The following is a 24,526-nucleotide window of genomic DNA, read 5'->3' as shown; positions in this document are numbered from 1 at the left end:
GATTTATGACTGCAACTGTATGTGAAAGAAATTGTTGAATTTACACTGTTCATCATCTGTTCACTAAATTCAAACTGAATTTTTCGTTTAACCTACTTCTTTAAAAGATAGAGGAATATTTTGAGGTCTTTTTCAAAGGTTGTTATTAATGGTCGAGCCCTCTTGAGAACTGGACTGCCTGTGGCCGATGTTCTAAAGTAACACTTACACACTACAAGTGTGGCTTTAAAGCAACAATGACAACATAATGCATTAAATAAGATAAAACTTAACAGGTTTGCGCTTAAAATGTCAGTATCAACAGAGACAGGTCAGTTTCCTCCGATGGAACTGGACAAAAATGTTTGAGACTGTTGTTTAATGTTACACTGATCTATGAGCCATTCAAGCGTAAAAAGGCACCAAACTCAAGAAATGGTTCAGTTTTGTCTACACGTCACAACTTAGCAAAGATCCCATTTTAAATTGTGTCTTTAGACACTTTGTAACTTGCACCCTGTTGCAAAAACACACAATTTGTTCCCATTTCTTTACTTGAATCCTTCCAAAATGACAGCAAACATCCAGCAAAGACCTGAGAGATGCCTTTGACTCTTCAGTTATATCTGCTGTTCACTAAAGCCTATAAGAAATGGTCTCAGTGGAAAGATGGCTGTCAGGAAGCCATTCTTAGCAAAGGAAAAAAAAGAGAAAGGCTGAGGTATGCCAAATTACACAATAACTTGAATGCACATTACAGGCAACTGGTCTAAAGTAGTGCTGAATCCAATTTTGAAGGTTAGGCTACAGTTTATTATCAGTATTTGCAGGAGTACATGGGAGGTCACAGGAGAGTTACAACAGTGAGTGGCTATGGGCATCTGTACAACATGGTGGAAGCTCTGTAATGGTTTGGAGCTTCATTTCAGCTGATTTGTTGGAGATCCTTTTAAAACTGATGATATTATAAAAACTGTGAAAGCAGCTGGGAACAGCTTCATTTTCAGCATGACAGTTATCCCAAACACACTGCCACTGCAGTAAAAGCATACCTGGAGCGTAAAGGGTGGCTCAAGACTTTTGGACGGTACTGTATATAATAATGCCATTCATTAAATTGTTATTTGCAAATAAATTCACAATATAAAACACAAATACTGTTTATTCCAACTTCATGATGCTTTAGAATATGTAAAGAGGTCTCAGTTTTTTGACTAATCATTGACTATGCATTGAATTATGCAAAATATTCAAACTTGTACCCAATAAAATAAACAGCTTGTATACGTTTATTTTTATGCATTTATCTATTTTTGTCACATTTATATTATAAGCTACTTTTTTAGTTTTTAGCAGAAAAACAACAGTATGATAAACGTTTACTGTCATGGCGTTCAAAATAGAAAAATATAAAAAAAATAACAACTGCACAAACTTCCTTTCCCACAAGACATTGCGACACACGGGGGGGGCGTTTAGTGACTGAGGGGGCAGGGAGAGGTCGTAAAATAAAACTCAGTTTACCCTTTAACCTTTCCAAGCGGGCCAATCAGAGCGGGAGCTACGCTGGAAGTAGTAAAACCAGCCTGTTTGGACTGACAACCGGTTTCACCGAATAGAAGCGCGGGAGCTGCCTTCGGTGCCCAATCACAGTCGAGCTAGGCGGAACTACTGTCCAACAGGGCATCGGAGGAGGAGGTGTTCCTGGTAGCCATCTTGGATGTGCGGAGTGATTGTTTAGCGAGAAGAATTGACATTTTTTTAAAGGAAATAACCCTTCGTGGTGAATCGCTGAAGATTTAGCGGAGTGTGGCGACTGAGGAAAGCACTCGCACCTCGGAAAAATCCAGGTAAAGTGACGGCCGAGCCAGAAGTGATGAATTTGTGTGCCTTCCCCCTATTTTCTCTCTCCCCCTCTCCAAATTGTGTCTCCCACATCAAATAGCGCAGCCAGTGGGAAGCTGCATCTCTCGGTACTGACAACAACTTCAAGTGTGCGCGTTTGCATTAGAGTCGGAACTTCCTCTGCCGAGCCGCGGTGTGTAACGCGAAGTTGACTTTGTTTTGAAGTGTATGTGCTGGGCTGGAGCTGCTCTCAGAGTAATGATGCCCGCATTGTTTGTAAACATCCCGGGCTAACAAATACTACTCCCTCGGTGCACAAACGCCACCTGGGTGTTTGCTTAAAGCCTCTCAAAGAGCAGCCCGGCTGTCAGACACGGTTATAAAAGGCTAGGCGTCCTCAGTTGGTCCAAACTTAGTTCAGTGTGGACAGGAAGGGGCTGTCTCCAGATGTGTGCAGATGTGTGTAAAAGTATTGCTGGAGCTTTTTTGACAGTGTTTCTTTATTGTAGTTCTGTTATTCAGACTAGGACTCAGTTACGAAACAGGTGAGGCTCTTTTAAGTCGGAGTCCAGGTTTCCCGCAAAAGTTTTGATCTCAGAAACCGAGTTGAGGACAAAGAGTTGGCAAATAAGCACACACAGCTGGGAGTTTAGTTAGCTAAGGTGGTTTAATGTGAGATTACCTTTAGCAAGCATACAAAGTTCAACAGCACCACAAAGGCTTCAATCACCTATTAATCCCAAACTCTGAAAGTTGGAATCCCTACATAACATATAACCACAGAAATACAATACAATTTTATTTATGTAGCACCTTTTAAAAAACACAGTTTACAAAATGCTTTGGCATGCATGCAAAAGTGGAATGATCAAACTGTAGATTAAACTAAAAATAGGCAGCATACATGATAAACAAAACAAGGGAAAGCTGATAACCAGATGGTAAAAAGCTGTCCAGGTAATCTTGTCTTATAAAAAGTGTTTTAGGAAGATAGCCTCCAAGTTTATCTGTTCTTTTTATCAGCATGGGCATATTTTGTTTTTTGTTTTTTTTTCTTAAACCACTGATATTGTACTCTGGGAACTGAAGCTTTTTCAGGGATTTTCAAGGCTCATCATGAAACAGATATAGCAGCATTGCTCTGGATTTTAAAGCATGGAAGCCTGTGTTACTTTGATTAACACAGATCACAAAGTCACTAGTCACACAAGTGTTTTTTCACTTGTTTTTTGGCCATTTCATAGGCAATAATGTACTTTATGCAAGGAAGGGCTCTTTTTGGGGGGTGGCAAAATTTGTTTTATGCAGGAAAACCCTGGCTTTGAATGCCAGAGTCACCTGGAGTCCTTTTTTTAAATTTTTGTTTATACACTGACAGGCGTTTGGCGGTTTCCCAAAGAGGTTTTATCCACCTCCAATGGAAATTCCCTCCTTCCAGTGCTGCAACAAAATGATTTTATTTTTTAACCGCTTTGGTTCATTTGTTTTGCAGGTAGTAAAGCATATCACACATTTTTTGTTTTTAAATCAGTGGTTCAAATAAGGTACTGTGTGTACCAGTCATTCTTAAAGCTAAAGGCCTTCTTCACAAAAAATGGCCTTTGGGTCCACACATGGATAATAAAACCTCTGGAGGAGTACATTTTTCCACTCAGGAAGTTTATCGGGATGTAAAAGGTGATGACAGTGCTGTTTTTTTCTTGGCTTTTACCTCCATATGCCTTCTGTCACTCAGCGTCTAAACTTAAAGTAAAACTAAAGGTGTGCAAATCTCTTTGACGTTCTCAGTTTAGCCACAGGACAGGAACATAAAATACAATTGTATAGGACATGTGCTCCATGCCTTGAATGAGTGAACAATGATGAAACAGTGTATGGACTTTGTGAATCCATAGATTTCTCCCTTGTAACTGGGGATTAATACATCTGTAGTAAACCTATGCTGCAGAGACCTCTATAACCTATATGTGCACCTACTTAGAAACATAATTACATATCATGTTGACACAGCCCACAGCTATTGTGATTGGCCTGTTCAGTACCTTGGATTTCTCCTTTGCATTTCAGCTACTTTTGTGCTGCAGTTTTTAAATAAATCGGTGAGATTATAATAATCATAGCTTCAGTGTAAGGACTCTCAGATGTCAGCAGTTCCTGGAGGGAGCGATGTGAGGGAATGTACAAAGAAGTTGAAAAAGTTGAGGGTCAAATATGTTTGCCTGTGGAAAAAAAAAACATCACAAAAGTCCCAGCGTTTTTTTTCTATCATGGCTGGCAACACATCTAAAATACCAGGACACAACCACAAAGTAATTAACGTGTAATGCACCACATACAAGCATGAATGCTGGCAGCCGTGTCAGCTGCTTGCCTAGGTTACGTTGCATGCTGTTACTGCAGTCTTCTGTCATCTTCTTTGGTAACAATAGTCAGCCATCTTTCTTTTTTTCTTTTTTTTTACATTTTCCAAATATCCAAATATTGACTGTGAAGTTTTTATGTTTTGTACTGCAAATGTAATAATGTACCAAATACTGGTGGTCAGTTGGTTGTTACTTATCTGTATCGTCCCTGAAAAAGTCATGTCAGTTGATAACTAATGTGTCCTTTGAGACAATAAATAGTGATATCAGCTGCGTCTCCAGTGAGTTCCTCATCCTGTGGATGGACCTCTGGGAGCTCAGAGTAGGAGCACCAGTAGTTCGCTTGCTTCGGGTTCTGATTAGAGTAATGCTTCAGCTTGCGGTGGATCTCCAGAGCAGAAGAACGATACTGTCACCAGCTGGGGGGGTTGGAGTTAGGGATGGCCGACTGGATATCGATCTGATCCTGACTATAACAGCTGGATCTGATACCAGTGATGGCATGCTATGGGCTGATGCATTCACTGCAGTTCTGTGTGGTTCTGTATTTACTTCAGTGCATGACAGTAGCTGCTAGTGACAGAGCTTACATAGCATGGAGGAGGTTAACAAAGCAGCAGCAGCAGTTTGGGGGTGTTTCATGGTTGGTACACCGCAGCTTTTCTTTGAATGTTTGCAAAACCTTTTTATTTAACTGCAGACTGTGGTTAAAATGAGCTGATGTAACTGAAAAGTTCAGATGAGTCGATGCTTTGGCTTCACTCTTTCACTCTTTTGTTTGGTCATTATATGATGTAGAAACTAGAATGATGTTGGTTTGGCTTCACACTAGTTAGAAAGCTTTTATTACACTTAGGGTAACATAAAGCATCTCAACTCGATTAGGATTCTTTCACTTCAGCTGTTGTCTTGCACATAAAGAATGACGTCCAGTCTCTTCCTCGGAGACGGAGCTTATTAATATAACTCTGCTACTGGATCAGTACCCTGCATCAGCAGATAGCCACAGGCAAGGTGTTTGAAGCCTATTGAAAATGGAAAAGGTTAGATTGCATGCATTTTTACCATGCAGTGCTACTGCCAGGGAACGTTTGCTAATCATCATTAAACAAAAAGTTAGAAGAACGCACTACTACCTACCTGACAGAACAGTAAAATGTGTCAGATGGTACTCCACAAACAGAGAAACATGCAAAGAGAAAAAAAATCTTGTGTGGTGCACCTTTAAAAAGTAAATTAAAACAAGATCCAATGCAAAGGAGCCATTTTTGTTTTTGATTTTGATGAAATCTTCATCTCCTCCTAATCTGCATTTTAAGAACAGTGGGGTCAAACCTGCTGCAACAAGAGCCTTCGCTTCTTGTCTCGGACACACTTCCTGCAACACAAATAAAAATTTAAATATTTTTTCTGTAGCTCTTCGTTTCACTCAGCTTATGTGTCAAAACAGCATCACAAACAGTAGCTCTGCGCAGTGCCGGCGTCGTCACATATGCCTTTGTTTAATGGCCCGTGTCTGAACCTGACAAGTGGTGTGCTGCTAGTTTGCGCCTTAAAGCTGACACAGCATCTTCTCAGCCTCACCTCAGACTGCTCATTAATAACACGTCTGCACCGCCTGTCCTTACTTGACTTTGTTAAGTGTACTTTTGGTCGCTTTCTGAGGCAAGAGGATCATCTTCTCAATTTGATGGGTGTCCAATCAACGAAGCAGCTCTTATGTCTTTGAAGTTAGAATTTAAATCTTTCAGGATCTTAATTCATCTGTGTGTGGCTCTTTTCGATTATGCTGCTTATCATAAGGTTTTGACTTCTTAACCTACTAGAAAATAGAAAACTAAAAATTTTCTTTTCTGTTTCACTCCAAGGCTAAACATTTATTATCATAATAATAACATTTTTGGCTCTTGGAGTTTGTCTCAGTGTGTTACCTTAGTACTTAAATCATTCCAATATCTCAGATTTATAATTATCTATCGATTGACTTCAAATACTTAATAAATAAATAAATCAAGACAATTTACAATCAGCATTGAATACATTATTGTTCTCGCTGGCCGCATAGAAAATCAAGGGATAACCTGATGAGCCCAGTGTTACATAAAGTCAGTAAAACTTCAGTGATGTCAGTCCATCCAATTAGGAAGCATAAACCACCGGGAATCCATTTCAGCTGCTTTAATACAAATCTAAGTGACAACAGGTGCACTGGAGCATCAACAACAAGACGACCCCCAAAAAGGGAATGGTTTAGCAGGTGGTGATGGCAGAATATTGCTCTCTGTTTAGCCCTCCCAACTTTTTAGGGTCTTTGTCACTGCTGGTAGCATGATGCAGCACCTGCAGCCCATTCAGGTGTGTGCAGGTTGTCCAGCTCCTCCAGCGAGACAGAGCATCACAGGAAGGTTTTCTGTGTCTGATGTCCCCGTGTTGGTGCTGTTCCTGACTATATAACCTGGACTATATTTGTCCAGGTTTAACATTGCAAATGATCAATCACATTGCTATAATGTCATAGTTTTGGGACGTGGAAAAAAAATCTGCTAATGTCCACAAAATTCAGAAAAAAGAGGCGATTAACATTGGGGTTGGGCTTTAAAATGTGTTCTTGGTTATGTTTAGGGTAATGGGGCTATAGTCACAGTTATGGAGTTAGGGTTTGGTATGTGGTGTGATGGTGTCTCCATGTTGCAAAACTATGACATCACAATAATGCAATTGGTCACTTGCAGTGTTGAACCTGGGACATTAGTTTTGACGATCTGGGAACGGCACCAGCACGGGGATATCCGACCGTGTGGGGATGCCAGGAGGACTGTTACAGGAGGAGAGTTGGACAGAACCGTTGGTTGTTTTGCAGGGACAAAAATAAATCTGCATAATGATAAATAATTGAACACTGAGCCATCTAATGAAATTGTTGTGAAACAACAGGTAAACACCGGTGCTGGTGAATCCCTAACAAAAAAAACAGCATTGTTTCGGTAGTGACCGTGAGACCGACCTGTTGTGCGATCAGTAATGATGAATAATAGCACATAAAGCTCGTCCTTCATCGACAGATTGGGTATCAAATCTGAACTTCTGCAGCTGATTAAGTGCTCCTCTGGCTTGTGCCAATTTGCAGTCAAATTAGTTCTCGCTGATTGCATTTTTCCCCTGCCGATATTAACGAACAATGATGGTGATGATTGCTTTAATTAGCTTAAAGCAACCCGCTCACTGTTCACTCACTTGTGAATGTATATAAACTGCTTTAATTACTGAAAGTTGACTTAATGACTTTGTCATATATAAACGCTTAAAGCAAACTTAATAGTTAGTGTTTGTAACCAGAGAGAGGCACTGAGATGAGGTTCTTAATCAGGCCTCTGTTCCTGCATTACACTTTGAGTTGCTTTTAGTGTTTTAGTGCAGCTGTAGTCAAAACAGGTTATCACACAATATTATGTTATCAAGGGGCAGAAGCAGAGTTAAATTATGATCCCACAGCATGAATAAAACCTCAGTACTGAGCAGATTAAGATCATATTTATCTGACAGAAATAAAAAGAAATTCATAAAAACAAATGTACAGTAATTAAATTGTATTGGCATTTGAAGTAAGTGCTATCCACCTGGAGGCATTCGGATCATTTATCTGCAGTAAGTTGTACCTCGAGGCACCTGGAACCTTAAATGACCTTCCATAGTACTATGACAGTATGAAATTGCAAAATACCGTAATGCCAGGTTTATATTTACAGTAAACTGTCTCGAAGGCCTGCAGCTGGTATTATATTTATTCTTGTGCTGACCGATGAGCTCCACTTTCCAAACATTTTTATCTACACAGGCCACCTGCAACTGTAACTGCATGCAGAAGGACTTTAGGGCTGCTCGGTTATGGCAAAAATCCACATTTTATGGATTAGTTTTTCCAGTAATTGTAATCTGTATTATTTATTTATTTTATTTTATTTATTAGAGAGGCAGAGGCGGTGGGGACTGGATGATCCTCTGTTTACAGCATTGCTGTAAAGGCAATGGGTGCCTTTGATTCATAACATAAGATAAAACAAGAGCTTTGTAGCAACCATTCATTAAAAAAGTAATTGTTTTATCAAACTGTGATTGAAATTAAGCTCTTATTATTAGAGATATTAGAGGTTTTTTTTACTCGCTGTATGTTTTAATAAAGTTGTCATCAGTTGAGTTTAAGAAGAAGAAATGTGAGGAATGACTTCGATGCCTCTCTGCTATGAAAACCTTGGAGGCCACGTGCTCAAAGCAAGCGTGCCAAGTTTTTGATGAAACCACTTATGTTCATAAACAGCTCTTCTGCTATACCTGTCGTACCTGCTCACCTCTATCTGATCTGCTCAGCACAGCAGTGTTAGGTATCACTGCTGAGTCAGATTGAATCAAAAGGTCTGCCCTGGAATGGCAGCTGTCAACTTTGTTGTTGCTTTTTTCTATTTTTAGCTGCAGAAAAGTGGCGGGAATTCAGTGTGCTGACAGCAATAACACTTTTTTTCAGCGCGGCAACATAAGAAGAAAGAGAACCACAATTTGCAGTAAAGTCACAAACTATTACAAATATACAAAGAGAAGCTGTTGGCATCACAGGTGTGAAATACCTCGAGACTGCCGACCCTTTGCTTGCAGCTTCCTCCGTGCTCCTTTTGCTCTCGTGCTAACAACTGGTGCACTGCTGCTGACACACAGTGAGGTAAATGCAGAACGACATAGAACTGAATGGAATAGATTGGCACATTTTTACTGACTCAGTCCAGCTTTTTGAGTCAGGATTGGAGTGATGCTTCCCAGCAGGAGACCTGTACAGTAGTGATAATTAGAACAGCATAGAGCCAGAGCCAGATGTCAGTCAACACCTCAGTCACTGGGTGAGACGCCCTCAAAAATCAGAAACAAAGGCACCGGGAATTTTTAATGATCCTTCCAGAGGTTCACCCACAGAAACATTTCGACTTTTGCTTCCTTTAAAGAGGCTTCCTCACCAAAGGTTCTCACTGGAGAACCAAACTGAGTTGTAGCAGCTAATGAGGACAGTTGTGTCCACATTTCTCCCTCTGTCCTCAATCCATCCATCTTTCCCCAAGTCATCATCGCTCTGCATCCTGTTTCCTTTCATTTTTATATTCTTAGTCTTTCTGTGTGACACCTATCCTGGGATTTATTAATGCAGACTGCTATTTTTTTTATTTCCCTGCAGTGAAAGAAGGCATGAAGACATCATCCTAGTCATCAGTCATGGCCGATAAAAGGAAACTTCAAGGTGAGATTTCTGCCTGAGTGTGTGCTTGCATGCATGTGCGTGTGTAAAAGGGCATTAGTGGGATGATCAGGTGCCAGGTGGATTTGGTTAACCACAAATTACAATGAAGATCTCTGAGTTTGTGTTATGTGTGTTTTATGTGTATTTATGTTGCTGTTGGAAAGTCCCCTGATGTTTTGTCTGTGATAAACTCCGCCCATGTGTCACTCTGACCGGAAAAAGATAAATAGTGCACTAGCACACCTATACCTGCTTCGTTGGCAAGCAGTTTGTTTTCGACCAAAAGTGGAAAATTTTCTTTGGTTTATTTCCTTAATTACTTCACAGTGCTTGGTTAAAAGGGAGCCCGGGCTTGTAAACAAAAGTCACATGTGCTCACAAGCAGCTTGTTTGTGGAGTTACGTAAGCGTTCATCCTGCCAGGTTAGAAATGTTTGGCTTCACATGCAAGCTAAAATAAATCTGTTTTTTGTTTTCTAGCTTTAACTAAAGCATGGGGGATTTACCTGCTTTACCACATTTTTATGTTTTCTGTGTCAAATAAAAGCACAGAAGAAAACATGTACGGCAGCATCAGATGATTGGTTTAATGTGCAGTTTGTCATTTTAGCTTCTTTCTGTGTCTTTAGTCTGGAGTTAGATTGGATTCTTTCCTGCCCTCCAGTAAAATTACCTACATAGCTCGTTCTCCTCTCAGGTGCTTTTTATGTGTTTGTCTGCTTAAATCAGATGGCCTGAAAGTTTCAGATTGCCCTCTACTCTACATCAGAACTACCCACTTTACAAAGTAGGGTCTCTTAGAAGTGTGTATGCACATGTTCTGTTGAGTTTGTGTAATCCGAACATGGATTCCAAACATAACTTGATGATAAGGACAGAAAACCTTCAAGCGCATTGATATCGATCTTTTTAAATAGGGCTTCATTCTGCTTTACTTTATTTTCTCCTGTATATGTACGATTACATTGGTAGATACTAAATAGGTAATATTTTGATTTGTGAGTTATCCAGAACTACTCAAGAGGAGTTCATGGGTAAGAAACAGAGTCACTGGGTAAAAATCTAAATGATTTTTGATGCGAGTTACCAACACTTCTTTTTAAATAAAATCAAACTAGATAGTGCTTTTTGGTGTTCAGTGTGCCAAAACCTGTTTTGAGCAGTTTCATGTTCTCGACCTGCTGTCTCCGTCTAATAGGTATAATAGAATGAGCTGGATAGGATAGAAAGATCCATAGTGGATCATTTTATAAAGCTGCCGATGTTTCTCACAGTTAATTCGGCCTGTACATTTTGTCTTGGGCAGAGGTGAAACTTAAAAGGACAGTTCAAAATTACATTTACGCACGTTATTACTTTGCAGGAGGAAGTGTGTATCCATCAGTGATGAGATTTTGCCAAGGTGTAAACACTGATAGCGTGAACTGCCATGTAAGCTTGTTGTCAGGCAGCTTTTTATTTTGGTGCGTGTAGACTGCAGGTAGAAGAAGGTTCCTACATGAAACTTGTGGAGTTTTCTGAATAACCAGGTCATGATCATTTTTTTTCACCTCGAAGGTTTTGTTTTGTTTTTTAAAAGCTAAGTGCCATCTATTTTGATTATATTCAAAGGAAGGCAGGCATTTCTACAGCTGATATCTTCAAAGCTTGGTAACTCGCATCAAAGTAATTTGAATGGATAAATTGCACTACAAGCCAGAGGGAAGATATGTAAATTTGATTTTGGGGTGAACGGGGTTGTTTTAAAAGTTTCACATCCTTCCTGACTGCATATTTTATCTATTTTTACCTCCACCAGGAAGGTTGTGTGGAAGGTTGTATGATTGGTTTGTTATTTGAATAAGTAAAAGCAAAACGTTTTGTGAATTTTTATGTATTTAAGATTAGGATCTGGAGTCAGAAATCCATTTCGCATCAAATCTTCATAAATAACCATAGAAACTGAAATAAGACATTATTGAAGACGCTGTTTTGATGTTTTAGAAAAAAAATCACAAACAAATCTGTATGTAAATATTTTTTCTGAATCCAGGAACTGACTTTGGTGTGCAAGGGAATTTTCAGGCTTGATGGAGACATGCAGGGTCAAAGTGCTGTCATTAAATTGTTGAGTGAACTGTGTATACACATAGTATAATCATTTTTATTTCCCTCATATATTTTTCTGTCTCTTTGCATTTCCTGTTTTGGTTTAGTGAAAATGTTTCTGCCTGTTTTTGTGCATCCGTGCACGCCGGCAGACATCTGTGCAAAAGTCTGCTCACTGCTCTGACACACTTTCACAGAAACCAGAGCAGGGAGCATGTTTCAAGCTCTTTGTTCTATACTTTTATTTTGAAAATTTAAACAAGTACTACCACACTCACAGCTCTTGGATGATAATGCTGGGATAAAATTCTGACACTCACCACAACAAGTCTTGTAACCTGAACCCAGACCTTTGTGTGAATGCCAAAAAACCTCGAGGCTTTTTTTCTCCTCCCCGTCGATGTCTTTAACTTTGATGGTTTTTTCCAGCCGACGCTTGTCGCCGCAAGCTAAAAAACACTTTTTTGACAGGATTCAGCATCACTCATCCTATCACATGAGATTCCTGTGAGTTCTCCAGCTGAACAGCTGTCACATTAAAAACAAAAACACACATACGTATCCCCCTAAAATGTTGTCATGAGGAAGAAAAGATCAAGCACCGGCACGGCCCTGGCTCTGTCAAATTGTAATGTATTATTACAGAGGAGGTAGACTTTCATCTAAAAATAACACAGCCACGGCAGTATCTTAACATCAAGGCTGTTTAAGGCCAGACTCAAGCTGGAGTTTGTTCACACAACTTGGTTACAGCAGCAGGGTTCTGTCGACCTCACTGGTTGCTGCTTATTTCCTCATCACTCCTGTTACCTTCATTAGCAAACACACAGTGGATCAAATAAAAGTATGATCTTTTTAAGAGATTAGAAATACGAGGGTATGAAATCAAAATGTTGCCTTCGTACTATGAAAATATGTCTAAATTATGGAATTTTTAAATATTTAAACATCACTCTGTTATACAGTCATTTTGACTCATTTCTCAGGCAGTTACAGCTACAACATGAGCCTATGAAAATGTAGGAGAAAGAAGACCTTTCACAGTTTTCTCTCATGACTTATCAGAAAACAGATCAGACATCCAGGGTACCAGTGCTTATTTCTGTTACTCTGCATCATTGACATTAAATTAGTGCAGTTGTTGTTTATTTAGTTCAGGGTGGTGGGTGTGCCTGAGCCTTTCCCAGCTGTCGTAGGGCGAGAGGCGGGGTGGACCCAGCACAGAGCTCCATTCATATCCTGGGTTAAGCATGCAGCCGTGCTATTGGAAATCTGAAATGTCCCATAATATTGATATGTCCCAAGCTGGTTATAGTAAAAGATCCTACTAAACAAAAATATGATTGTAGCATTTGGAGTTAGTGTAAACATATTTTTAGCTTGCAAAATTTCACGCTGATATCTCCTGTACTTATGAGCTTATGAAGGATCAAAAACATGCGGAAGAATAGGAGGAAGGTACTTTCGGTGGCTCCCTGGATGTTTGATTTGGCAATGCTGGGTCCCTTTTCTCACGTGACCACTCGCGTGTATCTGGGCTTGGGACTGGACAAATTTCACCCCCATTCTTATGTATTTTGCGTCTACAACTCTGAAAATACTATGAAGGTAAAAAGCTAAAGTTGCAAGCTGAATCCTAGAGACTCCAAGTCGTCACCCATTGGCTTGTGAAGTCTCATTTTCTTTCTTAAAGCTGAACATTTTCCATCTCTGCCTTGGGTTTTAGAAATCAGATGTCTCAGATGACAGGCAGAAAAAGTGAGGATGTTACACACTCATGCAGTAGTAACTTACCAAGGTTACATGCCCAATGCATAACCTGCTTTATCATCTGTCTTATGTGGGATTTACAGTCCCCCTGTTTTGCAGATCTTTGGCTATGCAAAGAATTTAACCAACACAGAGAGTACCGAGATCAAACACTGTCCATAAAACATGGTTGTAGTCACTGTCATGTCACCCGCTGGTTTCTGCACTCTGCATTTTGAAACCTCAATGACTGTGTAGAAACTACCACTTTACCAAATGAGCATCATGGTGTGTTCATGGTGCTGCTGGAAATACATGTGAAACATGACAAGCTGGGAATGGCTGTTTAGGAGTTGTGGCGTTTTTTGGCAGACCTTTTTCCCTCACTTCACATGTGCATGCATTTTAATACAGTCTGTGAAATAGTCACACACTTGATCTGCTGATTTTTGTTTCTGGAAGCAAATTTTCCCATCCTTACTTTTGTTTTCCTGAACACGTTCGTTTGTCTGGCTGGTGTCATGTGTACACTAAATGAATATTTTCCACTTTTAAAAGGGGAAAAAAGTGCATAATGGGGCTGGAGGCTGAAGGGGTTGGAGGTGATGTGAAGATTGTCACCACTCACATCAGCAACCACAGTTTGAGTCTCTCACGGGACCAGTTTCTACACTTGGCCTGTGATATTTGGTGTTGTTCATTATCATTCAAAACTTTAAAAACATAAATGGTTAGGTTCTGGAAATATTTAATAGTATTTAAAATTGTACTATGAGGGTGGACTGTACATTTATGATGATTTAGATTTTCCCTGACCAGGTAAACCATGTGATTTTTATGACATAAAGCTGTAATTGGATGAGATACGGGTGAGCATATCATGATTTTCCACTCAAGGACTTACATTGACATTCCTCCGCGGTATGTAAAAAGCAGAATGACTAGGCTGATGTGGTCCAGGTCAGAAATGTTAAAATTAGACTGCAAGCATTTTCCTGTTTACATTTGATAGCCACGAGCTAATCCGTGCGACCACAGAAGGGAGACGTAAATCTGTTGAGCCTAAATCTAGACGTGTTTGTCTCTTTCTGTCACTCCCTAATCGCTTTTGACTCTTTAAACATCCACCAGACGCCATTCATGGAGCTGCATTTCTAAGATATTGGGAATTAACTGCTGTATATGTGCCACCACTTGCTCAGGAGCATAATGTGCCTTTTACAATATGCATATTTCATGAGATGGCAGCCACAGTTTTAAGTGCCCTGTTGTTATATGGTGCATTTATCGCTTCTCTTTGTGCCCGACACAAAAACAGCGCTCCAGTGGCCTGTTTTTAAGCAGGAGCCACTTTGCTGAGCAAAACGCCTCAAACCTGGAAGCAGGAATATATTGATGGTAGAAAAAACTCTGGTTTTAATCAATTAACCAGTACAGTTAGAGCCAGGATCGGCAGCGTCAGTGCTCATATACTAAATAATTTCCCAAACATGACACATTTCTTGTGTCAAGAAATGTGTCATGTCACAAGATCAGTGATGCTCTGACGTGATGAATCCATTATTATTTATACTTGTGCTTTTGAGCTGTTCTTCCCACCTCTTATGAAATGACTTTGATGAAGAAATCATGTTTTTTGGCTTTGACCTGCTTATACAGCTTCTTTGAATTAGACCTGAGATACATGTCTGACATGCTTTATATTAACTTTTTGCTCTTTTTTTGTCTCCTCCAGGTGAAATAGATCGATGTCTGAAAAAAGTAGCGGAGGGAGTGGAGCAGTTTGAGGATATTTGGCAAAAGGTAAGAAATGATCATCTTGTTATTGGGACTGCAACTTTCTGTTTTTTAATTTAGACTCAAAGATATCCTGCAATGGAGTCATGATGAGGATGAGAGGGATAATTGCATTTTAATGCTGCAATCAATTGGTGTTGTGGCACAGTGATTGTCTGGCGGCTCCCACAGCACAGCAGAGTGTATGTGGAGGTTTGCATGAGGAGACGAGGAGTTCATGCCTTACTTTCAAATGAAGAGGAGCTAAAGTGAAAATCTAACGACTGGAAAGCACCAAATGATATTTAATTTAGTTTACTTACAGCGATGAAATGGTTAACATTAACATTATGCCAGTAAGACACATTAAAAAACTTAACTGTTATAACTTTGTCTGTAAATTGAGTTGCCACTTAAAAAAGAAGGCTGATATTATTGCAAGTCATAGACTGTATCTAATATAAATATATATTACCCACAACTGTGACATCACCTACTAGTTTGGTACTCTGCATTTGGAAGCTTTCGCTATAGCATGTTGGATGCTGCCATGCTGGTTCTTGAAGCATGTGTGACCATATTTGAATGAGAGGTGGTGTGCTAAGGTATCAGCAGGTTAGCAACGTGCATTTCTAAGTTACACAGCTTCAGATGTTACCACTAGAATCTGAGAACCTGGATTTTTGTCTCAAACACAGTTTCATAGGCAGTTAAGAGAGACGCCAACAGATCTGCCGATATTTGTATATGTGCATACATACCAAGAATGTATTGTTATATTGAAAATACAGTAAAAAGAAAATAATATGTTCATCCTTTTTTAAAGAACTATATTTTACAAACCCTTTAGCTTAACCCACATGACCAACATATGCTACAGTTAAAGCTGATATGGTTGGACAGACTGTGTGAGGACACTTTCGAAGTTACCCCAAAAGGTTCTAAATTATATTCTGTTACCTATCAGTGCCTATTTAAAAACATGCATGCATCATATTAATTTATATCTGGGGTAAGACGATTTCAAGTTCTAATACATATTTACTGAATTTGTTTATTTTGCGTAGTCTACAAAGGTATAAAAAACAAGAAATGTCTAATATTAGAAAGTCTTCAACCAGTGGTGTTTAAAATACAGGAGAAAAAATGAAAATTCTCCACTTGAAGTCCGCAATCAGTAAATCCTGACAATATTCTGTTGGCAGTTTTAAAGAAGAATTCAAGAAGCATGTTTATAAAAAGGTCTTAAAATTATATTAATCGTTAAATTATTGTTCACAGATTCTCTGCCAACCAAGTGATCAATTATTATTGACTGTTTGTTCCATCTGTTATCATTCGGGCAACTGATAGACTTTCTCCCTCTCAGGCTATTTGTTGCTAATGTTTCTGTGCTGCATTAGTTTCATCAGACTCCTGCATTTATTAACCTTAGTAGTTAATAAATGCTGCCATTACCACAACAGGATGTCCAATACTCATGATACTTATAATAAACAAAGTGAATACAGCTGTTATTAAAACGATGCTTTGCCCAGAGCGCACAGCAGCTCACAGGCCCACAGTGAACATCGGCTTTGCTAATAAAGAGGCACAAAGTCATTAGCGCATAAGTTAACAAAGATCCCAGTTGCCCTTTTTCCCTTCATTACATCCACTTTTTATTGTGCTGCTGGCAGTTGCTGCGTTTCCTTATGACCTTCCAGAAGCTTGTGTTCTTCATAAATACTCATGTTTATTTGGATGACCTTTGTTAGTTTTATGTCTCACTTTATTACCCATTTAGTTCTTAGGTTTATGTTTTTTTCCCACTTAATCATGTTGTTTTTGCTATTGAAACAAATGTAATCAGTTAGTAGCACTAATCTAATTACCAACATCATAATTCTGATTTTAAGAGTATGATCACATGCTTTATTTGCAGGCTGTAAAGCTTTCCACAGACTGGATGATTTTTAGTATCATACATTTTGAAACCCGTGTACTGCTGCGCTTCAGCTTTGACCCTCTTTCTCTTTTTCCTTTGCAGCTTCACAATGCAGCCAACACAAACCAGAAGGAGAAATATGAAGCAGACCTCAAGAAAGAGATTAAAAAGCTACAGGTAAGGAAAAAAGGAAACCAGAAAATAAAAGTTTTTCCACTGACGGGTTGGTTGAGGTGTTCTGGGCTCCCACAAAGCTGATTAAATCAGTATAACTTAAGGGTAGATGTGTGTCTGATTTTAAATGATTCCAAAGTTTAAAAAGTCAGAGAAGTCAAAAAGCAAACTCCTTTAAAAGACAGACATATTATTGTTGTGTTGAAACAAACAATAAAACCCCTCCAGCATACAAGGCGTCACCAGAAGGTTAAACAGATTTCCTGGAAACAACCATCTTTTTTTTTCTAGAGGTTTTTCACCTACAGTTTGACCAAAAGCTGTAAAATCTGTGGAGTCTTCTGGCAGTGGGTCTGAAATGTTAATTTGATGATCTGAAAGCAAGTTATCACTTTTGCTTAGAGTCATGGTGCTACAACATGCTGGAAGATCCACAGATTGTCACCAAACTGCTGCTGGATTATAGGAAGTTGGTATTTAAGGAGGTTTTTCATCTGGTCAATCCTCCCAGACCTCCTGAGATTTGTTAAATGGTGGTTCTGGAAAGATCTGGCCCATTAATCTTCACCGTAGTCTATATTATGACACAAATCAATATATCTTTTGAATCAACAGGACAGTGTCTCTTAAGTCTGCAAATTTAAATCAGGAAAACAGCCATTCGGTTATTAAAAATGCACTGAAACACTGGATTTTCTCTCAGGTTAAATGAGCAAAAGTGACATAGTGACGTAGATGTTTGCCTTCCTGGGTCAGCAAACCTTTAACTTGAGTTGAATTCACAGGTTCAGTGACATTACTGAATGAAGAAGCTGGGAATACACCCAAAACTGTAACAACTCAAAACACATCAGGCGCCGGCAGAAAACACTTGAGCCTGATTAGAGTTGTTTTTTTCATAGCTTTTATTATCATGCATCCTGTAATCAGCACCACGTTTGCAGGAGCAAGAGACTCCTCCACTGAAACTCCTCCACCTCTGCAACCAACTCTGCTTTCTGAACCGCCCACAGATCATCACAAGTTTTGACATCACGGAATCAAAATGGTGCAAAAGGGTTGGACCACTGATACGATTACCCACGCGGACCCTCCCTTTATTGATAACTGATTAACGAGGTGTATTTTAAGCAGACCGGGGTAATGTTAAAGTTCTGTAATGCTGCTAAAATGTGCAACAAAAAAATGGAATCACAGAAACTTCAAATAACTTCTGGAGGCGTGGAGAAAGCTGTGTAAGCATTTTATGCACACTGAGAAAATCAAATCTGAAAGTAACAATTCTCTCCTCTTCAAATCCTCAGTTCACACTTAGCGACACACCACAACCTGTTTTGTTCCAATGGAATTTCTCATATTTAGTGTAAACTGTTAGCAGAGTTTATTGGGCCTTGACATGAAAAAGATGTTGTTCACTTTCTATTCTCGGCGCTGAAAGTAGGAAAATGCAACTCTGTGAAATGTGCTTCATTTCCAGCATGAAGACAAGAACACAGGTTAAAGCACCAAGAGCATCTCAGTCACATTTAGCAATGACTGTTTTACCATAACAATAAGTGACCATAAACAGACATCCAATAACTAATTGGCTGGAACCTTTTTGCTCTTTTGGCCTCTTCAGTCTGGTTTCGTATGTGCAGAGTAGTTCTCTTGTTTCTTCTCCTCGCTTCGTCATGCTTTCAAGTTTGTCAGTTGCACACAGACAGCTTAAAAATCAAAAGAGCACACTGGATTATCCTCCTGTTTTCACTTGTTCTGGATTATAATTAATTAATCAATCAGTGTAGTTCATCCTCTTGTTGTCACTCTGTGGGCCATACTTCCTTTGCTCTCTCCACTTTCTTTGTATAGATTTCTTGAAAGGAGGAGATCATTATTAGATGGCACCAATGTTCAGGTGGCTATTTTCAATGCAGGACAGCTCATTTCTCTTTTTATTTTCAGTCAGACTCACGTTTTCAAGGGATTTTTGTAAAAAAATGATTCAGCTTGGACTTGTTACCCTGATATCCTTGTTTCTAACTTTGCATGACTGATAGGGCTGCAACTGCCACAATAATGGGGAAAAAAAACAGCAGATAGAAGTAAAGTAGAATTATCTTTTAAAATTAGATAACAGCATTGTGACCTTTCCACATGTTTTCTAGAGAGACAGGCCTCTGGAAATGATTGAGTTGATTTTCTTTTCTTTTTTTGTGATTTCTGTGAAGTCACACTCAGTTTAAGGCGGGGCTATCGTTACTCAGATCCTGACTCCTTTTAGCACCAGGTGTGAGTGGGCTCTAATTTGTGGCCAATCAGCAGTGAGCAGGTGAGACAGAAGCTGCTGATCTTAACCTGACGTCTCTGAAAATGGACTGTGAAGGCTGAGATGTTTGCTGACTTGAATCATTTAACCTGCCACACATAAAGGTGTGTGTGTTTGTGCGTAGTATTAAATATCATCTCGCTCAGCCTGAAATGTTCAGTGTTGTCATGAGGACCAAACTTCACGCCAAGCCTGTTTGCTGCATGCAGACATCATGTTCAACACCCATGACTGCTGGAGAGGAGGCTGCGCTCCTATCGCAGAGTTCACTGATGTGTCTGTGTCTCTCTCTCTGTCTCTTTCTCCCTCCTCTCCTGCTATGTCCCCCCCTCTTTTTCCTTCTTCTTCTGGTCCCTCAGCGTCTTCGAGACCAGATCAAGACGTGGGTGGCATCAAACGAGATCAAAGACAAAAGGCAGCTAGTAGAAAACCGCAAACTCATAGAAACGGTAAGTAGGAACTGAGGATGAAGGTCATTATGACACGTCCTCCAGGGCCTGTTTACACTCTGGAGGACTATTTGTTTTGAAATCTGGAAAAAAAAGTCAGATAAACCAGTTTTAAAAGATTTCAAATAATTAAAAGTTGTGTAAGGTTAGTGGTTTTTATGGAGCCATTTACCTGCAATTATCCACTAATATTTGGTCCCAGTAATATTTACAAGTAGGAGCTAATGAAAAAAACAGTGCATGTTTTTAATTAATGTTGATCTTGATATTTTTACCCATTTACATTTTTGGGGGTGGATTAAAGAAAACAGTTAATTGTTGTCAGTTATTTTTACTTTTTTATATTTTTCCAGCTCTGTCAGTAAATTTGTATCCTTCTATAAGATGGATGGAGAAGAAATGACCACTTCCTATAACCTAATCACAGATATCAGTCTTTAGTGAGAAACATGCTGAATAATGCTGCTTGAAGTTCTCATTGAGGACAAATCAGCGCATGCCACAATCTGCACCAGCTCTTTAGAAATGGATCCTTTGGGTCCAGTAAGTCACAAGATGGTCTCTGTAGATCAGGCTTGTGGTGTATCCCTGTCAGATTGGGATCAGCGAGTTTGTAATTGACTTTGATCAGTTTTTGCGTCTTCCTGCTGGAGGAAGCTGCTGCTGTCACGGGGTGCTTAAAACTTGTGTCTTTAAAAAAAAAAAAAGGGACAATGTCCAGAAACAGAATTCCCCGAGGCTGAGTCCTGACAGAGTATCCGTTTATTGTTTGCAGTACAGTGGCTGTAACTGAAGAAGATAAGGAAAGTTTTGCCGGATAGCAGATCGCCTGTTAGTTTGTGGAAATGGAAAGTTGCAAATGGTTTGAGTTTAGTGATTTTTGTTTTTTTCATAAGTCATTGCCTTCAAGTGTTTACAATGCCAGCTGACCTTGAGGTTTCTTTTTCCTTTCTTTTTTCTGTCTTATATTTCTGTTTAAAATAGTTTTGAAAAGGTCTTAAATGTACCTTTTTTTTTTTTTTATAGCTGTATACCTTTAAATGCACACAGACAGTGCCGCCTTTAGAAGCTCAACAACAAACAGAAACGGTGTGAATGTGTTGCCAAAATAATTCCCTAGATTACTGGCTCAGATTAAAGAGCTGCGCCCATTTTCATCTGCTCGGCTATCTAACACCTGTCCTCCAGGCCTCGGAGCCACGTGAGCCTTTGATGAGGGCTTTGAGATGGACTGAATGTGAGCCACCTGCCTGCACAATGAGGGACCTCTGCAACTCGGCAGAGATCCCTTTGAGGCGTTCTTCGAGTTTTCCTGCGGTTTTGTTGGTTGACCTGAAATTACAGTCCTGCAGGAAGCGGAGGGAGCTTGTTAGAAACATGTTGCCTCAACAGCAAAAGATCATTCACAACTTACCGGGTGTTTACACAGAAATGTGACCAAGATGAACTTGCAGTTTAGAGCCTTGAATGCAGGGTTGGTGTTGAAACCGCTGCAGGCAGAGAAGAGACTTTAACAACATTCAGTCACAGACAATATGTCCTATTTATGAGCCTCTGAGAGGCGTTCAAGAGCTCTTTGAGTTCAAGAACTACATTTATTAAAGCGACGCTTTTGATGGTGTTCAGGTTATTTAAGAAATCAGTGGAATAAATGAAATTTTCTGCAGTTCTACACACTCAGTGGTCACTTTATTAGGCACAACTGTAATGCCATTTTTTTTTGTTTTGTTTTGTTTTAGATGGTGTTCACTGTTGTGGTGGTCTGGTGAACTGGGCTGCTTTATAATGACAGGTGTTTCAAATATTATGAACCCTGCATTTTTATAGAGGATTACTCTAAACCCTGAAAAAGGGTTCAACAAATTATAAGAACAAACCTTTGGTTTATATTAGGGGTGTCGATATATGAGTAGCAACAATAATTCACATTTACAAATGAAATATTCATGTCTAGTTCAAATGATCATGTATTTAAACTGGTTTAAAGTTCCGGAGCTCCATTTATTTCCATTTGTTCAGGCACAGTGTCCATATGAAGTTGTGAAATGAAACAAAAGAGAACCACATTACTCCACGTGCATAAATCTATCCACAGGTTGTCTCATCTCTGTAGTGTGGCACAGTCAAAGTGTTTTCCTCTAATAGTCAGCACCTGTCACTGCTCTGCTTCACATGTTTTATCTGCACTCACTTTGCCCTGCATCTGGACTTGCAGGCGTTTCTTTAGCTCATGGCTGGTCTGACTGAGTCACTGCAGTTTTGTGCTCTATGTTAGCTGCATGACATTTTGTATACAGACTGAGTGCTGAATGCATCAGTGCCATTTCATATCTGTTTAGTCACCTCATTTTCGTAAATGATTTGCCTGAGTTAACCTTAACTTAAAACACAAAAGATAAACAAAATTAGGGCCGAAGGTTAACTCGACTCCACATTTATGTGATAATATGATGGCTTGGCAGATTTTTGTATTGTTCTAAATGTCTTAAATCTGAATTCTTAGGATTTTGTTTTCTGCATTTAAACCATTTTTACGATAATCAAGTAAAATCTAACTGAAGTTGGAGGAATGTTTAACTAAAGGGGAACAATTAGATCATTATGTCCCCAAAAACTGAAGTTTATCAGCTTCTTATTTCTGTTTCTTTGTTTGCTTGCAGCAAATGGAGCGATTCAAGATAGTGGAAAGAGAAACCAAGACGAAAGCATACTCTAAAGAAGGGCTCGGTCTGGCACAGAAGGTGGACCCAGCCCAGAGGGAGAAGGAGGAGGTCGGCACGTGGCTAACGGTGAGCTTCATAATCACATGTTGTCGTACGAAAGACGGGAAATGGTTCGTTTGTGACAGGAAGAGTAGTATTTCTTCCAGATTAGTGTCATCTAAATGCTGTCAAGCGTCACATTAATTTGTGTAGAGAAGTACTTTCTAATCCTGTAAGTCTAATCACCCATTTAATTTAACCACTGCTGTGAAGCAGAACAGGCGAGTCGAATCACGCTGTGGTGAAATCTGTTTTTATTCTCAAAAGCAGAAACTAATTTGAGTCAGAAGCTCAGTTCATGTGTCACAGGTCGGCTCTCTCATGAGGAAGTTTTCTGCTTGAATTGTTTTTAATTTTCTTTTGCAATGAAACCTGGAACTGAAAGTGAGATTAGGTGGAACTAAAACCAAAATTAAAACAAAACGCCGTCTCGGCTTTCGACGAAAACAGACTCCCATTTACCGACAGTCATTTCTAAACATGACCGTACTTGTTTGGCGCTCTATAAAATGTGTCGTCATTCTGATCATCAGAGTAAAAATGCTGATTTTGAGCAGAGCTGTGAAAACAGTGAATCACATAGTTGATTGATAATTTATCGTATTTGTCAGGATGAAAATGTAAAAATTTGATGGGTGTGTTTTTGTTTTTTTAAATCAACTCTTTGGCATTTATTGGCTCAACAAATGATGAACTTGTTTATTTATTTATTCATTCATCTTAAACTTAATGGTGGTTTCCCCAAGTCTCAGAATGGTGGGACTAAACATGTATGTATGTATGTATGTATATTAGCCCATCTATAATAAAGGCAGTGAATCAATGTTGCCTTTATTTTATTTTTTTTTTATTTTTATTTTTTTACCCCTCAGCTGTCAAACACAGTTGGGGGTATTGTTGTCACCCTGCCGGGTGGGCGGGCAGTGTGGACCCAAGTTTGTAAATGCGGTAACTCAAGAACGAGATGCAGGAGTTTGAAATTGAGACCGTAGGTAGATCTACTAGGAGGCTGAGGAAAAAGACGGTGTCCACCAGTGTGTGTTGGTTTTTTGTCTTTGTTTTGTGTTCACAGAAATCTTTTTAAATTGTTTCTGTGCATTTTATGAACAAAAATATCTATTTTGATTGAATAAATGAAATATAATTGAATAAACATGGTTAATTTAATTTTAGTACATGCTTGGGAAATCCTTCAGCTCTGGCTGTGGCTCATTTTCAGGTGTGGCTGCCAAAAAATTCCTCCATTATGGAAAAACTTGTGCTGCACGACACATTTTGTAGACTAAACACTGAATGACTTCCTGCTTTTGTTTTGCCTTTTGTAATCTTAACAGCAGAATGAGGCTTTTTAGTTTAATACTTGGTGTTTTTTACATGTTAAGCCTGAGTGCATTTTTTTTTTTAAACTTATCCAAACCTACTTAATAAGCGAGCGAAAGTCAGTCACATTTTTCCACTATTAAAAAGCCGATAATTCCAAACGCCAAAGAGTTGATTTTTAATGTCATGCAAGGTTTACAATGGCAGCAAATATTTAAAGATTTTAGTGATAAATTACTTAAAGAGCCTATCTAGTTAAAGGTCTAATAACCAGCTGAGTTTCGTCACATCTCTGCCATGTTGTTAACTTTTAATGTCTTTTCTTGCTCAGAATACGATAGACACTCTGAACATGCAGGTGGACCAGTTTGAGAGCGAAGTGGAGTCTCTCTCAGTCCAGACGAGAAAAAAGAAAGGAGACAAGGAGGTCAGTGTGTGCTCTCATCTCTGATTCATTCATTATTTTCTTCTCTACTCGCCTCTGTCGAGGTTCTTTTTCTCTCAGCCCT

At 39.2% G+C, this 24,526-nt stretch overlaps 1 protein-coding gene across 3 annotated transcripts in view; it reads left to right on the top strand.

The window, feature by feature from the left end:
* Positions 1-1,668: 1,668 nt before the first annotated feature.
* cnot3b (CCR4-NOT transcription complex, subunit 3b) overlaps positions 1,669-24,526 on the top strand; it is a 44,458-nt gene continuing 21,600 nt past the window's right edge. The window contains exons 1-7 of one of the 3 annotated variants that reach the window (XM_019350923.2): positions 1,669-1,829; positions 9,403-9,465; positions 15,037-15,104; positions 17,107-17,181; positions 19,846-19,935; positions 22,596-22,724; positions 24,349-24,444. In XM_019350923.2, the coding sequence (XP_019206468.1) occupies positions 9,441-9,465; positions 15,037-15,104; positions 17,107-17,181; positions 19,846-19,935; positions 22,596-22,724; positions 24,349-24,444 (483 nt within the window). In that variant the 5' untranslated portion in view covers positions 1,669-1,829; positions 9,403-9,440. Of the gene's footprint in view, positions 1,830-9,402; positions 9,466-15,036; positions 15,105-17,106; positions 17,182-19,450; positions 19,591-19,845; positions 19,936-22,595; positions 22,725-24,348; positions 24,445-24,526 lie in introns of those variants that run through there. The other 2 variants (XM_005457561.4, XM_005457562.4) reach the window with 2 other exon arrangements.

This window comes from Oreochromis niloticus, linkage group LG22 (assembly GCF_001858045.2).
Source record: "Oreochromis niloticus isolate F11D_XX linkage group LG22, O_niloticus_UMD_NMBU, whole genome shotgun sequence".
Lineage (NCBI taxonomy): Eukaryota > Metazoa > Chordata > Actinopteri > Cichliformes > Cichlidae > Oreochromis > Oreochromis niloticus.
The sequence above is the reverse complement of the archived record's forward strand: the minus strand, read 5'-3'. Positions and strand labels throughout refer to the sequence as shown.